This window comes from Rhodnius prolixus, unplaced genomic scaffold, assembly GCF_049639745.1.
Source record: "Rhodnius prolixus isolate KJV_2025 unplaced genomic scaffold, Rpr scaffold_8, whole genome shotgun sequence".
NCBI lineage: Eukaryota > Metazoa > Arthropoda > Insecta > Hemiptera > Reduviidae > Rhodnius > Rhodnius prolixus.
In genome coordinates this window covers 27187363-27207938 of record NW_027411593.1, presented here as the reverse complement: position 1 = coordinate 27207938, position 20576 = coordinate 27187363, and the positions used below count along the sequence as shown (strand labels likewise).

General features: G+C 33.5%; 1 protein-coding gene across 3 annotated transcripts in view; it reads right to left on the bottom strand.

The window, feature by feature from the left end:
* The window catches only part of nAChRalpha2 (nicotinic acetylcholine receptor alpha2), a 139391-nt gene that overhangs the window by 24053 nt on the left and 94762 nt on the right, over positions 1–20576 (bottom strand). For all 3 annotated transcript variants that reach the window (XM_074122095.1, XM_074122097.1, XM_074122096.1), the window contains exons 3-4: positions 13469–13578; positions 5519–5699 (exon numbers count right to left, since the gene is read on the bottom strand). In XM_074122095.1, coding sequence (XP_073978196.1) covers positions 5519–5699; positions 13469–13578 — 291 coding nt within the window. The remainder of the gene's footprint in view (positions 1–5518; positions 5700–13468; positions 13579–20576) is intronic.

Genomic DNA, 20576 nt, shown 5'->3' with positions numbered 1-20576 from the left:
ACATATTTTTTATATAAAATTATTTTAATGGGATATTTGGGTTGCCATATCATCTGCAATTTTTTCATAATCGATCATATACGACGAATTACCCGCTCTTAAACAGTTATCTAAATGTGCATCCGTAAGCTGTGATCTATATTTAGATTTTAAATATGTCATATTTGAAAAAAGGGCTTCACAATTATAGGTAGTTCCACAGTATTAAAATATTTTTAGAGCGCATTTTCTCAAAATAGGAAAACTTTCCTCAGTAACTAATTTCCAAATTGATTTATCAACATAATGTGATTTTAAAACAATATCATTTTGCAAATTAATTATTTCCATTTCTAAGTCCTGCATGTTAGTAACATCGAAATAATTTGAAATTTTGGAAATGGATTGACGAAAAATGGAATTACTGATTCTAACGGTAGAAAATCTTGAAATCTCGACGAAAATTCGATTATTAATGTATCAATGGTTTTTATGTACGATGTAGTGTCAAATTCATCAACACTCAAATTTAAATTAATTTTCAATTATTCGTTTGAAATTTTGAAAGTGAGACAAGGAATTTTTCAACAAATGCGCTTTTAACAATTCCAACTTACATTTGAAAGAATTAACTGCGCTAATCATATCAGCAATATGGGAACTCTTTTTCTCACTCGGCATTGAAATAATAAGTACGTTTTCTTTTCGATGAGTCCATAATAGGGATGGCATAAACCGGTGACAAACTCTCTTGATCTATGCTCTCTTGTGTACTGACTACTACTGACATGATTGCTCAGTTCATTTCAGTTCAACGCGTAAGCGCGTCAACGTTGTCGTACAGTAGATTCAAGGAATTTTAAAATTTACGTTTTGAATTTCTTGTCTAAATTAACAATAGTTTAAGGGCGCACTAAAATTTATTGAAGGGCGCACTGGCGCCCGCGGGCGCCGCGTTGCCGACCTCTGCTCTAGGCAATTGTTTAGAAATTTATACGTTACAAATAAATAAAATAACAAAATTCCTACGCATCTGGTCGACTTGTCTGGTAATCGAAAATGATGCTGGAAGTTTAGGAGAGAAACTAGACGTTAGTCATCACTGCTGCTGAAGATTTTTCAAAATGCTTTGGAAAAGTGAAAAATCACTCGAAATATGGGGGTATCTCATCATTTAAATATTCGGCAACTATTGCCAAATTTGTAAGTTATTTTTCTTTTCCATCATGGTATTTGCGCAACAAAAACGTCACAGTTATTGGACTGAAACGTGATTAATGTAGAAAAAATTGATGTAATTTTTAAAACCTGCCAAACCATTAAATGAGGCGCTCAGCGCGATAGTGGCCCAACCCACAAAAATGTGAAAACTGAGATATCAGCATGTTTGCACTCACCATATGCTAATCTATGTGTGTAATATTGGCCCAACCATCCTTCTCAGTCTACTCAACAAATGGCATGGAAAGTGTGTTATTGCACAGAAGAAAATCACAGCATCTGGAAGGTAACTAGAGGATTACAAAGTTCAAAAAGAACTTCATATAAGAAATGCTGAGTCCGCTAAAGCTGGAATGAAGGCCGATGCTGAAGTAGGCAAACCAGAAAATGATGTCACAGTTATAGGGTTTGATCTAATGAAAACTTTGCCTACACCAGTTCTCTCTGTGGGTATGTGCTATTATAAAAGACATCTCTGGACATACTGTCTAGGGATTCACAATCTCAATCAATAACCAGGATGCTTGTATGTATGTCTGGGATATGTATACTGGGAGAGTTCCACAAAATGGTGTTTAAAAAATTGAATGAAGTGAAGGAAATTCTAGACCCATTCCTATATCTTTCTGGACTGTCAATGGATTATCTACTTTTCAAGCATCTAAGGTAACTTTCTTACACGTACAAACTTTACCAATTAGGATCAAGTCAAAATGGGACTAAGTCTTTGAATTCCGTTGATCCAGATTTACAGCGATGGGATAAATTAACTTGTTTCTTAGATGGTAAATATTTGCTGACGCTAAAAGTGCTTATTTCGAGTAAATTGAATTCATTACCCAATTGTATGGAAAAGTGAGCTCTATAGCTGGTATAAATTGCTATGTTTTAGCGCTAATAGTTAAAGAGATATTGAAGGATAAATTTTGGAGGTTTGCAAATACGTTCAATTTCAAACCTCTATAACTCCCTTCATATTTATCAGATTTCAAAGATTTCTTTACCAAATTGTAGAGAATAGTATACTCTACAACTGTTATAAATGACTTTGTTTTGGAGATAATATGGGACGAGATAAGGGAGGTTAAATTTTGGAGGTTTGCAAATACGTTCAATTTCAAACCTCTATAACTCCCTTCATATTTATCAGATTTCAATGATTTCTTTACCAAATTGTAGAGAATAGTATACTCTACAACTGTTATAAATGACTTTGTTTTGGTGATAATATGGGACGAGATAAGGGAGGTTAAATTTTGGAGGTTTGCAAATACGTTCAATTTCAAACCTCTATAACTCCCTTCATATTTATCAGATTTCAATGATTTCTTTACCAAATTGTAGAGAATAGTATACTCTACAACTGTTATAAATGACTTTGTTTTGGTGATAATATGGGACGAGATAAGGGAGGTTAAATTTTGGAGGTTTGCAAATACGTTCAATTTTAAACCTCTATAACTCACTTCATATTTATCAGATTTCAATGATTTCTTTTCCCAATTGTAGAGAATAGTATACTCTACAAATGTTATAAATGACTTTGTTTTGGTGATAATATGGGACGAGATAAGGGAGGTTAAATTTTGGAGGTTTGCAAATACGTTCAATTTTAAACCTCTATAACTCCCTTCATATTTATCAGATTTCAATGATTTCTTTTCCCAATTGTAGAGAATAGTATACTCTACAAATGTTATAAATGACTTTGTTTTGGTGATAATATGGGACGAGATAAGGGAGGTTAAATTTTGCAAATACGTTTTAAATTCAAACCTCTTAAAGTTTTGAAGTTTCTGTTAAAGTTTAAGGGGAAAAATTTAATCAATGTTATAAATTTGAAAAACACAAAAAAAATGTGAGTAAGGTAAAGCCAAGATTGTCTTTAACAGATCTTTTTTTTTTTTGGTCTGTCTGACATTGTTAGAAATGACTAGGTAATAGTTTATCTAATTTGCATTTACAGCGGGCCAGAACAAAACGTAAATCAGGTTACCTTTATAATGTAATACTGTTTCTTGCTGAGTTAGGTTACCGTATGAAATGCAATGTTGAATGACCTATGTTAATTTCAAGCCTGACTGAACTTTAGAGACTAGTAGATGTGTTGTAGTGGAATTAGAATTGGACAAGAGGGACTGACTATATGAATGGGGTAAGTGGAGGTTTTGATGAGCGTACCAAATAGTAAGTTTGCCCTTGGGTAGCAAATGGAATTGTCATCCTGTTTTACAAAACTATGAGTATTCACTAAATGTACTCGCTAAACACTATCCAACTCACTAACGGTAGAGTTGTTGCAGAGAAAATGATACCAGCCCGCAAATGGTATTAGGAACGGAAATGCTTGGTCAGCTAAGTGATTTGAAGTAACTGAAAGGAAACCAAGCAAAAAAAAGAAAGAAATTCCGCAAGGAGAAAATTAGTTTTACTCTGAATTGCTTCACCTTCATTTTCCACGCCAGCTTGTTTTCATTACAATTTTAGATGTTTACATTGAAAATTATATGTTTAGTTTGCCTAACTAGGGTATTTACTTGCAAATGAGTTTTTTACCCATCTTCTTCGCCGTCTCACTTCACTTTTGTTTTTGTTTAAAGGATAATTTGATCAAGAAACATTCCATTAGTACATCTGACACATTCACATTTTATGAGCCAAAATTACTAAAATGTTTCTCCTCACAAATTACCCATGATCAGATTCAGTTAATTGTTTATTATTATACAGGGTGAACCCGTAAGTGTGAAATTGTAATTTGGAGTAAATACAGGGTGGGGCAAAAGGTATGAACCGGTTTTAAAGGGATGTAAAACAAAAACAATTCAACTTACAGAAATTATGTTTATATTGTTTAATTCAGTACAGAATCTAGTTTTTTACATTAAGTTTGAAAGATGATATCACGTTGGTGGCGGCCGTCAGCCGCGATGCACTCTATAAGGGGAATTCTGAAGTTTTCAACCGCTCTTCTGCACATTTCGATGGGTATTGCCGTAACTTCCTCTCTGATTCTGTCCTTAAGTTCTTCCTGGATATGTGGACGATGTTTAAAAACTTTTTCCTTTGTGTACCCCCAAAGAAAAAAAATCACAAATGCTCTAATCTGGTGAGCGCGCAGGCCACTCCACGTCACCCCTCAAAACGCTATGTGACAATGTTGGAAGAGTTTTTTTGGTCCTGAGCTGGAAGAATTGAGTGAAGCAACTAATCTGGGAGACATCTGGTTCCAACAGGACCGGGGCTACATCCCACACTGCTAGGATTTCAATGGGGAGATTGAGGCAAGTGTTTCCCCCAGCGCCTCGTCTCTTTGAGGGGTGACGTGGAGTGGCCTGCGCGCTCACCAGATTTGAGCATTTGTGATTTCTTCCTTTGGGGGTACATAAAGGAAAAAGTTTTTAATCATCGTCCACATACCCAGGAAGAACTTAAGGGCAGAATCAGAGAGGAAGCTACGGCAATACCCATCGAAATGCGCAGAAGAGCGGTTGAAAACTTCAGAATTCGCCTTCAAGAGTGCATCGCGGCTGACGGCCGCCACCCACGTGATATCATCTTTCAAACTTAATGTAAAAAACTAGATTCTGTACTGAATTAAACAATATAAACATAATTTCTGTAAGTTGAATTGTTTTTGTTTTACATCCCTTTAAAACCGGTTCATACCTTTTGCCCCACCCTACAAACTATATGAATTTTTGTTCAAGTACTTGTTTAAAATATATCCTAATATTTTCTCAAATATTTCAGAGAGATCACAAGTAAATGTTTAAAGTGCAATTTGTAACCTTTGACTTCCATTTTTTTGACAGCCTACTTAAAAATTGACTACTGGTCCATCTAAAAGAGTTTTAAAAAGAATTTTAGCTATTTTCTTGTCATTCAGAATGTGATAATTTTAATTTGGTTTTTGTATTCAGTGTAAATGAGCTTAATATAATACTGTGCAGAGTTCTATAATGCGAGCTTACCGCGTATTATGGATTTCTTTTATTTCAGTATTGAGTTCTATCTGCGGGTCCCATCCAGGTGCGGAATTATTTACTAGCACTTACTATAAGACCCAAAAACTAGCACAAATTAGAGACAAAAAAAAAAAGATTTAGAAATAGCTACTTATTCAAAGGAAATGCTCGCTGAAACAGTCTTTCGGCAAAACTGTTTTATCTTCAAGGAACTATATCAAAAGAATAAACGTAGAGATTTTTACTTACTGAAGAGTATTCATTTAAATAATAATAAATCTATGCATTAATAAAAAACATGAGGGGAATATCAAATCTTATATTCCTAAATTTATTATTTTTAATTTTACCTGAATTCCATCATAGCTCCATGAACCAAATTTCATGAAGCATGTCTGTTGATCGAATGGAAAATATCTAACATCTATTTCACAAGATGATTTAAAAATAGCCGGTGGAGTCCATAAAACTTTACCATCATGATGTAGAACTGCTTTTGTCATCGTGGTAACAACATATTCTCCATCGGCACTATAAACAAAAAGAAAATTTATTCTAGAAGTAAATAAACAATTTAGTTTTAAAACTACGCAAAGATAAATAAAGCTTAAAGAAGTACTATTCAAAAATAATAAATTTAAGTACAAATCTGCAGGAATTAATTATGAAAGTGTAACCAGACTTAAGGCGCTAAGAAAGTTCGCTTTTTTCTTTTAGGATTGAAATTTATTGATTTGCACCACCAAATCTTGGAGTTGCCTTAAAAAGAAATTTACCAGGAAAAATATTCTAATAATGTTATGCATTTGTATTATACATATGTATATGTAGTTAATGCATTTAAGCAGTATGTTAATCCTGCTGGAGTCAATTGTATCAAACATATTAGGTTCTCATATACGACGCAGGCAGTTCAATTATCATTTAACTGTTAATTTAAAATCAAGTAAAATTTACAATTAGCACTAATTAAAAATAATTGAAAGGCTAAAGTTTACCGAGGTAGTTGAGGATTGATTAGAAGCGTGTCCCTCAAAAATAAATATCGTGATACTCAGGACGATTCCCTGATCTTAGATTATTTTTAAAGAAATAAAAAGCGAAGTATGTTAGCCTATCATTCTCTAACCGCGATACTTGATTGGCCGATCTAAATACGGAATTTAAGCAACTTCAAGAAGTTTTCAAGATAACAAAGCGGATAGATGAGAAGAGATTTCTCTTACTTCAAAGATGTCTATGCAATTTCCTTTGGCTTTACAAGTTTTACGGACATCGTAGCTTTGAAATGACTAATAATTCTGAGTGGACAGTCAATTCTAAGGTAGGAATCGAAAGAAAAATGTCTTATGACCAAGGCAAGATTGTAAACAAACAAAAAATCATAAATTTTTATCACGAAAAGTACCACATTTGGTAGTCAGGGTCTTCAATGAATGCTCGGTCTCTGGTTCGGTACAAGAGGTGTTGAGCCTGAACTTAGCCTGCAAGTTATAGTCGAAAAACATTTGATTGCTCTAAATGAATCTGTAATTATATAGATTACTAAGTGATATTACTTGGCCATATGTATGAGAGATATTCTTTTTACCAATGTTAATCTTTTTTTATGGTTTCTATTCCAGTTTTAACACAGTAAACAAACTATGTTTTCGTATAGAATCGCTACAAATTTTCAACTATTTGTATGCTGTGTCATTAAACAACTTAACTTAATTAAGCAGTACCACAGTATTTTGTTTACGTGAAGTAAATAAACTGTTCGTTCCTCTCTCATCCACCACATGACTGGCCTAAAATTAAATTTCCTAGAAACAAGTTGTAAACAAGAGTTAACCTCATGCTTGAATAATAACAACATGAAACGGAACGAAAATATGAATTCTGAACTCGCAGCCAATTTTTTTCCCTTAATGAGCTACTGATTATCTTTACACAAACACACAGCATTTCTAAATACCACATTTACAGACACTGAACTCAATACAAAACTTTAACTTTATCCCTATATGACCATTAAACTTTTTCTAGTGTATAATTGTTCATTGTAAGAGAAAAGTAATACAAGAAAAAAAAAGTATTTAATAAGCAGGCTTAGTTAATGGAATAACCTCAAACTAAGTAAACAAACCACACGAAATCTCCACACATGAGAATATTTCCATAACGAATGATTGCTCTAAATAATGCCTGTAATTATAGATTACTAAATGATATTACTTAGTAATTATAGATTACTAAGTGATATTACTAAATAATTATAGATTACTAAATGATATTACTTAGTAATTATAGATTACTAAGTGATATTACTAAATAATTATAGATTACTAAGTGATATTACTAAATAATTATAGATTACTAAGTGTTATTATTTAATAATTATAGATTACTAAGTGATATTACTTAATAATTATAGATTACTAAGTGATATTACTTAATAATTATAGATCACTAAGTGATAATACTTGGTAATTATAGATTACTAAGTGATATTACTTAGTAATTATAGATTAATAAGTGATATTATTTGGCCATATGTAAGAACGGTAAGAGATCCATTAATGCCTCTTTTTGTTATTCTTTCTACCGATGTTAATCTTTTTTATGATTTATGGATTATTATCCCTATGTTTTTCTGGCGGCTTTTACTGCAATTATAAAAAAATTAGTCTCACTTTGGTCGAAAGGCGATAGCTATAAAAACACTTTCATTGCAATCCAAGACCTGGAATAGTACACAATATTACAACTATTGACGAACAACCCACGTACAACTTGTTCTTGGTAATGTGATTGATGATGCCTTCTGCAAGTTAAGAATTGTTTTGGGGAGCCATTTTACAACTTCCAGATGTCAGTCAGGATTTTTTGTTGTTATTTTCTTTAAATGAAATTTTGATATGACAACAAACAAATAGTATTAATTTATTGCCATTAGTGCTTACATAGTTAGCTGTAAAGGTCATTACCCACTCTCTAACAAATCATACATCTGCCTCAATTAAGTTTTTACTGCACAGCAGGTAAATCTTAAGCTGTAACAAGGGGAGCTGGCCGTACCTGAAAATTATTTAAATAAATCATTTTCTCGTTTTTTCTTGTAAACAGTAAAAATTGGCCAAGCATCTTAGTACGTTCAATATAAAAGTAGAGAATCTATGTACCAACACAAGGAAAGTAATGTTGGGCCATAATTAGAACTTTATTCAAAGTGCAGCAGAAGAGGTAATTTGAAATACTTTGGTATGACGAAGTTAATAATTTATTAAATTAGTTTAACAAGAAAACTTTTCATGATAGTTAACTTTGAAAGGTCAAGAAAAAAAAAGAAGAGAATCCTCCAGTTCTAAAAGAACTGAATGAAGTTTTTCTATAATGGCTGACAGCAGCAACTGACAGATATCCTTATTACATTAAACTAACTAGAACCTCATCGTCATGAAATTTTTAAACTAACAGTTTTAAATTAACTTTTACTTTTAAGTAGTAGGGTCAGCCATTTTTAAACTTATTTGAGAATTCTATACAGACTCTTCTAATTTCCTACTTATTTTGCAAAACTTAAAACGCCACAGCGTAGTGTATATCTTATCTGTGAGGTTGACGTCAGTCTCTAAGTTAGCCTAGATGAATCTAGTTCTACAGATTTTCTTGTAGTTTCCACCTAGACCTTGCAATCACCCAGTTACAATGAAATATAACTTAATGTAATTTATAAGTAACATATAATTTATAGACGAGGTTTTGTAAGGTGCGCAACAACAAGGGTCCTTTGCATTATAGACTTAAAAGACAAGCAATGTCGAAACATGCTAAACTACTTTACAGACTTCTTGGACGACGCTCCAAATTACCCATTGAACTCAAACGCTTAGTATACAACACTATCCTCAAACTTATGTGGACTTACGGACTAGAGCTGTGGGGTTCAGCCAAACCTACAAACATAAGGACTGTACAGACATTTCAGTCAAAACTCCTCCGACAGATAGTTGACGCTCCTTTCTACGGTGACTAACCTCACTCTTCACAACGACCTCAACATTCCCTTCATAGACCAACTCGCCAAGACGAAATACCAAAAGTTCCATACTACTCTCTCGACTAGCTCTAATCCTCTTGTACTGTCTATCGCTTCCTCTGACATCCCTAATACTCCTTGTCGACTAAATCGCCAGTGGCCCCACGACTTCCTCGCAGTCTGAAGGCCTAAAAATCATATCCTGTAGAGAGTGCTACCTCTGGGTAGTTTTCCTCCTCCTGCTCTTCTCGAACCAATTGATCTTAGTACTTCCTGATTTACTTATTGCATATATGTATATACAGATTGTGGATAACTTAATAAATTATTAAAAATAATAATAATAATAATTTATAGAATATACATAGAAATAAATTATATTAATAATACGACATTAGTAAAAATAAAGAGAAAAACAATTGATTCTGAGGCTTTATGAGGAATAATAAATTTAATGATGCAATTGAACTAAAGTACTTTATTAAATTAATAAATTTTAACGATTGCACAATTAATTGAAAAATCAGTTATTTAAAAATGTTTCCATTCGACCTTGTTGGTGTTGAATAAATCAAAATCAGAGAGTAGATGATTATCTTGATCCAGAATTCTTGGTAAAGAACTGAATTTACGATCATTTGTACTATAGCAATTCTTGCTTGGTAGAAGAAATTAATTTAAAATCTTTACTATCTTAAGATAAACGGATATTATCTCGGTCCTCCTTATTCCAGACAGGTTCCTCTCAGTTTAGAAGAGAGAGCTACAGCTACAGCGCCTTTCCTGTAGCGCCTGCAGGAGGATCTACAATATTGGATCTTTGGCTTGAGATAAAGACCGTTCCGCCAAGACTCACTTTCTTCGTTACCTATTTTACTAGTTAATCCCCAAAAACGATTCTTTTGATTCTTTAAATATTATTATTTTTATCTTTTTCGGGTTTATTTCAAGTCAATATCTTAACCCTTTTTTTGCAAGCAGGTTTTCTAGCATCACTTCTGTATCTTACACATTGAACATAACAAGTTGTTTGCAATTATTATGCTGGATAGAATCACTCTAGTTTCTATTAGAAAAAGTAATTTTTTTCCCCCTAATTGCTCAACTGCTGTAATATTCCTCATCATTATAGCGTTCTTTCAACTCTTCCCGATGAATAAAGTCACTACTTCATTGTCACACTGCCCTTGATGACCGCATCATACATTATTGTAAGTTAAGTAGTTAAGTAATGCCTATTTTTTCAGGCAGGCTTTACGTCCAACTACCAATTAGGTGTCGTGGACGGAGACGACTAGCAAACATATTTTTCTGTAAATTTCTTTTATTAACCATTAAATAAAATCCAAGGCCTAAGACCGGGAATCGAACCCAGTACCACAATAGATATTAGCTTCACAGGTCTCGCCTCTAACCGCTCGGCTACCGTGGCGCTTTTATACATCATTGTAAATCCCTAGTTAACTCTTATCTTCTTTTCGTATCATCCTCATTCTCATAACGATTTTTTTGGTGAAATTTTCAATATTCACTCAAAACGAATTGACTCTTCTTCTTCCCAGGGAAGTCCTATTAAGAAATACCTCCTTCATCGCAACAAAATATAGTTGAAGAAATGATGGAACTAATATAAGTTAGTCAAACGTTTTACACTATTGCGGTAATGAATTTAGTAGGTTTTATTTTTTTTTGGCATTGGCTTTCGCCATACAGCCAGCATCGTCTAGGTGCTTATCACTAGAATATCACTCACTCTCCATTCTTACTTATAAATACATTCGCTTCACACATTCATTCCTCTACTATATACAACTATTTACATAAACCTTACAACTAATGGATGGATCAGTACTCTATATTCCTGCCATCCTTATAGCTTAACCGAAATTAAAATCACGTAATCCTTCTCTAATCATTTTCTTCCATTCATTCTATAACTTTTAAATACATTCATATTTCATTGCTAGCTCTGCTAAAAATTTAAGCACATAGATGTTGGTGGAGAATATTATGTCTTCGTAGCGAAATGGTGCATCTAAATACCCTGTATAAGTCATCAAACATTCGTTTCCTTTCTTCTACATAACGTGGACATATCATTATTATATGCTTGAAATCCTCCTCCTCATTGTAATCTACGCAAAGAGGAGAGGACCTTTTGTTGATCCTGTGAAGATACGATCCACACACCACGTGGTTTGCTCTCAGCCTGCTGTCGTAACAATCCATTTATGACAGTTCCCTTAAACAATGGTTGTCTAGGTAACAGCTTAGACCATCTCAATATATATTTATACATTATTATACCCAAGACATTAAAGATAATGAAAACAGGAGCGGCCACAACACAGCTTTTTTGTTCTTTTGAAGATACCCCTACTTAGTGATTGTGATGTTCATCCTGACTTCTATATCTAACATTATTTTGAAAAAAAGTCGAAATTAGGTCATCTCATCAAAGATTTTACTAAGCAAAAACTGACTGATATAAAATTTATGTCAAGCAAAAAGACAAAAAAACTAGAAATCCATTAGGTATATATACTTTCTTATGATTGACCAAAATGTCGCCAAAACACTGCTTTAAAAACCTATTTTTTTCTAATCAACATCGATTATTGATGAAATGTTGGCAACCTTGTTTAAAAAAAAGTCAATCTCAGTATTTAATTAAAATTTGTACAAACTCATTATTCCTTCTAAATTAATTTGTTTACTAGGCAGTCTTGCTTTTCATCTCCCTTCCTTCAAGAGCTCCTTAATACTTCTTTACAAAGACTAAGTCTGTATTTTAATGATAACAACGGTGAAAGCTTCTTTAAAACTTATTAATGTCATCGATTCATATTTAAAAGAAGCTCAAAATAATCTGAAATGATCACTCCTTCTTTGTTCCAATTATTTGATAGCTCTAATTGGCCAAGTTACTTCCGATTAGACAAATTTGAATTATTCATTAAGTTAAAACTAATTATTGTTCTGAACTTAACGGTCTCGCAGCATTTTGAGAACCCTTCGAGGCAAAAACTGTGGAATTTGGAACCGTAAATTCTCCGATGCCTCAATTACTGATTTCAGACTATTTCCAGCTATTTTAATAAGCTCGGAATTTGACAGTTTTACAAAAATATAATCGGCACATGATATTAGTGTTTTGTTAAGCAATTCTACAACGTACCATCTAGCTGCAGCTGTTACCCTATCTGCCTCTGACCCTAACTCCTACCAAAAAAAAAACTTGAAACTCCTTCACTCCATTAAAACAAGTCAAAGAGCAATCTTTTAATGACAAAAAAATTAAAAAAAAAAAAAAATGGTGGATTTACATCTATCTGTACTGTACTAATTGGGGCCCAAGTTTCTAAAAAATCGAAGAAACCGAAAATTTATTCGTATAAACTCAGAAAACCCATTTTAACAATTCACTCTTGCGGAAAATAGATTTAATTTTTTTTTTAGAGATTTTCGTAGACGTGCCTATGGATTTCCATACAGTTTTAATCACAAACAACACTTGCACTGACAACCAAACCTCAGTTCAACAATACACTCATTCACATTTGCACATAGTTTATTTTTCTTGGAGAAACAAGAATGCTAATTTTAAACTAATAGGCGACTAAACGGAAAAGATTTAAATAATACATTGAGAAGGTTCAGAAATCAATTCCAAAAACAAAAAAACACACTAGGTAAACAAAGAACGCTAATTAAATAAATGATAAAAAGTTATAAGCATGCAAGTTAAGTAAAACTATAATTGAAATTTAAATTAAATAATTGATAAATAATGTCTTACCTTGTTTAAAGAATATAAAAGTTCATCAGCATCCAAATAGATCACCAGTCCAATAGCACTTGATATTTGACACTAGTTAAAATAATTCACAATACACTATTCGCACTAAAACTGTATATCACGCACTAAGTATAACTTACACACAATTTATAAAATAGAATTTCACTTTATCAAGCACTAATATTCGCTTAAAAAATCGCGTTAATAAAGAGACATCACTAACGAGTTAAAGATGCCCGCCGGAAAGTGGCCAGGCTGATCAGCTGGTAGGTAAATTAAGGTTATCTCAGCTGAGTGACCAGCTTTTTTTTTTTTTAATTATAATTGAAAATTCTCAATTTAGTTTAGTTTAAATTTAGTTTCACCTTTCAAATATAGCCAAATTCCTAGACAAAATTTTGAAAATGATATTTTAAATAAAAATAGGTAATGAAAAATAAACAAAATTCTAAGAAAACAAAATAGTAATATACCTACTTGTTGTAAAGGACAATATCTGGCAGCCAGATGTGCTCCGAAGGGACGTACAGTTCTGTTACGCCGCCATATTCTCCTGGATCCCATCTAAATTTATGATCTTGCCATTCCTAAAAAAGAAAAAACAAATACAATATATAACATTAATTTTGCTAGTTGAAGTTTTCAGTCGCGGAGATAGGAGAGCTGACTTTGACAGTTTTTCTGTCGTCATTAGGGGTAGACAATAAATATATCTATATACAATAAATATTTATATATATATATATATATATATAAATTTGCAATTTAATGATAATTGAACAGACATGAGAAGTAAATAATAAAATTTCTGAGTTATAACAATTTTGGGTGCGATCTTTCTAGCCCTGTAATTAAATCTTGATTGTGTATCAAAACCTCGAGACTAAGAATCGTTTTCATTGAATTGAATAAATATTTATTTCTACAAATACACACATGAAATAAATAGAGAAGTGTAATGTATAATATACATTTTAACCTTCATAACAAGTGAGTAACGAGAAAGGTTAAGTGAGTAAGATAGGAATGCAGGGAAAAAAGGAGAGGAAAAATGTGCGTCACTTTCCATAATAATAGTAAAACCATAAAGGCGCCACGGTAGTCGAATGGTTAGAGGCGAGACCTGCGAAGCTAATATGCATTGTGGTACTGAGTTCGATTCCCGGTCTTAGGCCTTGGAATTTTATTTAATGGTTAATAAATGAAATTTACAGTAAAGTATGTTTGCTAGTCACCTCCGTCCACGACACCTATTTGGTAGTTGGACGTTAAGCCCCACCTGAAGAAATAGGCGATTACTTTACTTTAGTAAAACCATAGCCTCCAATACTTTTGTTTAGGTTAAAAAGGGGTTACATTTTGTTTATAAGTCAGCCCTCTTGAGACCTTGTTACTTTTGCGAAATACTTTTAATTTACATTAAACATGAAAAGCTTACTTTAATATTAATTTCCATTACTTTTGCGATAATTTCTTTATTTTGAAAACAACGTGATCTAGAGTTTGGTTAAGAGCGGTTAGTTGCTTCAATCTTTCCTAGAGTGCACTAGCTCCTAACATTAGAATAGGTTACTGGCTTTTTTAGAAGCTAATCTTTGAAATGACCACAATATACTACTACACATATACTACTTTTAACTTCATTTCTGTTTTTAGAAATAAAAAGAAATGTTTAAGAAAAAAAGAGAATAACTTTTTCTACAGTGTAGAAATGTAATATAATAAAGTAGTTAAAATAGCCGAGTAAAGATGGCTTTGTCTGATAAGTTAAAAGCTACTGATTTTTAATGAGAAAAGTAACCGCTAATCTGCACAAATTTCAAAGTTCTCAGCTGTTTATATTTTGTTGGAAAACACCATAACATCACAAAAATAATTCGAGAATTTCTCTTTCCTTTAAAAAACTCCAGAGGCTGCGCGGGTGGAACAAAAGCCAGTTCTTTTAATCGGTTTGCTGGATTATATAAAATAATTAATCATAATATTTGCAAATCTTTTCGTTTACAAGCGTAACCTAATTAGAAGATATTTATTACTATTAAGTAATTAATGCATCAGGGACGGAAAAAATATTGAGATGCAAAGATATTGGTGTACAAGTTTGGTTATATATCTCGTTATGAATATCTAATTTAAGTTTTGACAGTTCTTCACTCTAGAAACTCTATGTGAAGTGACATTTTTATCAGAAATGTTTGTCGTATAAGATTTTTAGATTTAGTAATTTTGAAATTTAATCTAATTTTCATGTTTCTGTCTTATAATTTATAACTTTTTTTAATAAGATCTTAATATAAGACCTTTTTCCTCAAAACCATTGTGACTAAGTTTGATTTTTATCAATTATTCTTTAAAGACAGAAACTTACAATATATTTGAAATCTTTGGGCAAATTCATTGAACTATTTCATTTGCCTCTAATATTGTTTTCGAGATTCCTAGGTAGACACAAGATTAAACAAAGCAGGCATGACTTAAACACTGGGACTTCGCTTTTCATACACTTGTTTCAAGGAATTAGTTAATTCTTCACAAACTTTCTAGTGTTACTGTGAGAAAATGCTACTCAAATCCAAAGGTAGTTCCCTAAATAAGTAAGACAAGCAAGGTTACGGCAAGGTTAAGGCAATCAAATTACTTTAATTTAGAACAATATCTCCTATCTATCAGCAGTTTAATGTTACATTAAATACTCAGCTTTAAGATATCAGTGGATAATCAATACACAGGGTGTTCATTTTAAGATGGCTCAAATGTATTTCATGCTTAAACTGTTGATCTGAGCAAAAAAGGGTAGAGGAAAAATTTGTTGCCCGTCAACTCTATTTTCAGAATATGTGACTTGATTTTAGATTCCTGTCCGCAAACGCGGCTGACGCGCGACCAAAAGTGAGGGATCGCAGTTGACCCCCATTTTCATATACACAGTTTTAAAGAGTATAAGAAGTTATGAAAGAAACCGGAAACCGCTCCTCAAATACAGAGAGCAGTTGATAACCCCCAGGCTAACCTGGCTTGCGAGCCAGAGGAGGCACCTTTGAAGGCACAGTACATGCTTCACAAGTTGAGTAAAGTGCATTATTTGATAAATTAAGGAATAAGTTTGATCCTTTAAATGAAAGATATTGATCGCTTGAATATGGGGCAGGTGGTTTCCAATTTTTTTGGTAATTAAACGCAACTCTCCCAAAATTACCAAATAATTATTAAACCTTCTTGTTTGTAACAGATGTAAAATTAATTTTTAGCCATTTTAAACAAGTTAAAAAATTGAAATATGATTAATAAATACCAGATTTTGAAATGGCCTAGCACCTCTAATTTTGAAGATATCGAATTGCGGTTTCCGGTTTCTTTAATAACTTTTTATACCCTTTAAAACTGTATATATGAAAATAGGGGTCAACTGCGAACCCTCACTTTTGTTATCAAAGAGAAAGTAAAGCACGCGATAGGTCATTTTTATGTATTTTTTCATCCCCTTTCTACTAAAAATATTGCCAAGGCAGTAAAGCTAGTATTTTTCTTAATATCGGGAAATAAGTAGTTTTCCGAACGATTTTTCTAAGAAAAATCAAATATTAAGAGCTTTAGATGTTCTCAAGCATACACAAAATGGCTAAAAATTAATTTTACATCTGTTACAAACAAGAAGATTTAATAATTATTTGGTAATTTTGGGAGAGTTGCGTTTAATTACCAAAAAAATTGGAAACCTCCTGCCACATATTTAAGCGATCAATATCTTTCATGTAAAGGATCAAACTTATTCCTTAATTTGTCAAATAATGCACTTTACTCAACTTGTGAAGCATGTACTGTGCCTTCAAAGGTGCCTCCTCTGGCTCGCAAGCCAGGTTAGCCTGGAGGTTATCAACTGCTCTCTGTATCTGAGGAACTTTTTATACTCTTTAAAACTGTGTACATGAAAATAGAGGTCAACTGCGATCCCTCACTTTTGATCGCGCGTCAGCCGCGTATGCGGGCAGGAAACTAAAATCAAGTAAAATATTCTGAAACTAGAGTTGACGGGCAACAAATTTTGCCTGTACCATTTTTGGCTCAGATCAACAGTTTAAGCATGAAATGCATTTGAGCCGTCTTAAAATGAACACCCCGTATATTATTATAATTTAAAAAAGCTGGCTGACTGTTTGAAAAATATTGTACCATTATTTTTGAGAAATTAATTTCAAAGATGTATTTTTATTTTGGGTACTATTCAAGATTACAATATTGTATCTATTAAGTTTTAGATTCACCTTAAATAGTTTAAGGTGAATATAATAACACAGAATATAATAAGATAAACAAACTGCAGAATCCCTTTCTGTGTATCTAAGGTGTTCCCATTCCAGTTCGTACAAAGTTTTTTTCTCCGCCAAGAAAGTTACTTGCATCTTTCTAGGTTTATGTGTAGTCTTTAACTAAAAATAATATTTATTTTCCACTCTTTACTTTAAAACCAGGTTGGGTACACTTAATTGTTTTTCTATTTACTTTTGTTTATCTCTGAATTTTATTGCGTACATTTCACTTTTGTTTTATTATAAGAGGAAGGGAATCAAATATTTGAAAATCCATGTAATAAGCAGAACGGCATAGTTTACATTGGGTACAGAAAGAAAATATTTGGAGAATTATAATTTTTGGTTTATTTTTCCACAAAATGAGTTTCATATTCCCTTTTCCTGTTTGTTTACTATTTTATTAAAAACAAACAATTAATTTTTGTAGAATGTATGAGGACTGCAGTGGAGTTTCATTATGTATTTAGTAATATAATAAAAACTATAAAAAAATAAAAAATGTAAATAAATATAGTTTTGTGATTTCTTTTTTAATTTCCACTACAGCTATTTTTAATGAACTGTATGAGGCCATGTATTGAGTATTCTCTGGACAATTATTATGTAACATTGGTTACCTTAAGGTTTTTGTGTAAAGAAACTGGCATTAGTTTCGTATTCATCACTGCTACGAGGTCTGTAAATTAAGTAATGGGACTGATTTTAAAAAAAAAAATTTATTCAAAAAGAATTACAATTCTATATTGTCACCTTCAAAATAACTTCCTTCTGAAGCCACACAGCGCTGGAGACGTTTCTTCCACTCCTCATAGCAGTGCTCGGACTCCGATACTAGAATAACCTTCAGCTGGTAGGTTACAGCCGTTTGAATGTTTTCGACTGTCCCAAAATGAGTTCCCTTGAGGTGATTTTTCAACTTCGGGAAGAGAAAAAAGTCACAAGGACTCAAGTCAGGCGAATAAGAAGGCTGAGGAACCACAGGAATGTTTTTACTGGCCAAAAACTCTGGTTTATTGAAATTGCTGTGTGACAAGGAGCATTATCGTGATGCAACACCCACTTGTTCTTGATGTTTGGTCTCACACGAATGACCCTTTTTCGAAGTTTTTCCAAGAACCTCTCGGTAAAAGTGTTGATTGACCGTTTGACGCTTGAGGTAGAAACTGTTTGTGGACGATTCCGTGGATATCGAAAAAACAAATCAGCATGTGTTTGATCTTCGACTTCGCCATCCTTGCTTTTTTTTGGGCCTTGGAAAGGTTGAAGTGTGCCACTCCATGCTCTGGCGTTTGGTTTCTGGGTCACAGGAATGTTTTTACTGCCCAAAAACTCGATTATTGAAATTGCTGTGTGACAAGGAGCATTGTCGTGATGCAACACCCACTTGTTCTTGATGTTTGGTCTCACACGAATGACCCTTTTTCGAAGTTTCGAAGACACTTTTACCGAGAGATTCATGAAGAAACTTCGAAAAAGGGTCATTCTTGTGAGACCAAATCAAGAAAAAGTGGATGTTGCATCACGATAATGCTTCTTGTCACACAGCAGCAATTTCAATAAACAAGTTTTTGGCCAGTAAAAAAACATTCCTGTGGCTCCTCAGCCTCCTTATTCGCCTTACTTGAGTCTTTTTGACTTTTTTCTCTTCTTGAAGTTGAAAAATCACCTCAAGTGAACTCATTTTACGACAGTCGAAAACATTCAAACGGCTGTAACCGACCAACTGAAGGCGATTCCAGTATCGGAGTTCGAGCATTGCTGTGAGGAGTGGAAGAAACGTCTCCAGCGCCGTGAGGTTTCAGAAGGAAGTTATTTTGAAGGTGACAATATAGAGTTGTAATTCTTTTTGAATAAAAAAATCAGTCTCATTACTTAATTTACAGACCTCGTACATCAATAATTCCCTATTCACCAACAACCCTACATTTTCATTCAATGTGAAGCCTTTCATTTAAAGGATATCTTGCAAACCAACTGCTAAAAACCTCCACAAATCGTAGCCTATGCAAAATATCAGTTGAAAGTTAATCCTCAAGACAATTATGTTCATTAGTTTCTCAATCTACTCTAATACCGCTTTCATAATTTGTTTCTCAGACAAGATTCTATTAACTTAGTAGACTATAATTCCAGTACCCCTTCGACTAGATTATATCCGTTTTAAATCCCTTATCCTTAAGGGCAGAGGGCAGCGAACAATAAGCAGATCCTCCTGCCTAGCTTTCCTACATTACCAATCTCATCAGCTATTCTTAATTAGTAGGGTTTCCATCTGTGAATTAGCCAAGTTAATCATCTTTTCATGGTATTTTTGATGGAGATCGTTCATCCATTTCGGCAATAAGTTTCGGAATCCCATGACCTATGAGCAACTCTGAACAATGGAAGAATCCCGGAGGCTTACGAGCTAGATACGACTTTTGTAGCTGAAACTTCTACAGTTCTCACTTTCTTTACCTGCTCCAGTTGTTCCCTAACATACATCATTGCTTCATCCATAGATTTTACCTGGGCTTCTGCTTTCTAATCGATCGTAACGTTCCCATTCTAGCCGTAGAAATGCCTCAAATGAATCCTTCATTCTACTAGGGCATCAACCAATGAAAGAACCTTAGATCAAGACTTAAAGTCGATCAATTTCCACTCGGCATCAGTAGACCCAGTTGCCAATACGAGGTGAGGCTATCAAATAACTAGACTGATGATGCTACAGAAGAACTATGCATGCGCCAAATCCTAACGACCGACAGCTGTGCAGCGTAAAGCCTTCTCTTTCGATTGCAGCGTCTCACGTGTTTGTAGAGAATTCAGACTGACCAGAACCGTCGTTTGTGTAAAAGGTGTTAGTTTCGTTTTGCCGAAAACATGATACTACACATGTAATAGAGCAACGAATTGTCGTGAAATTTCACATCAAAACTTGATAAAACCGCTACTGAAACCTATCTTTTATTAAAAGAAGTTTATGGCGATGAATATTAATCACGTGCGCGAGTTTTTAAGTGGTGCAAGCGTTTCCAAGATGGCCGAGAAGACGTCGATGATGATGACCACCCGGGTCGCCCTTCCACGTCCAAAACGGATGAAAATATCGATTATAATTAATCAACATTACTACCGTGAGGTGTTTGCTTAACTCTGTGAAAGAGTAAGGAAAAAACGACCCGATTTGTGGAAGAACCAGTCACGGGCTCACACTGCAGTATCTGTCAAGACGTTTCTAGCCCAGTTTTAGGCCATCCGCCTTATTCGCCTGACCTGGGGCCCCATGTGAC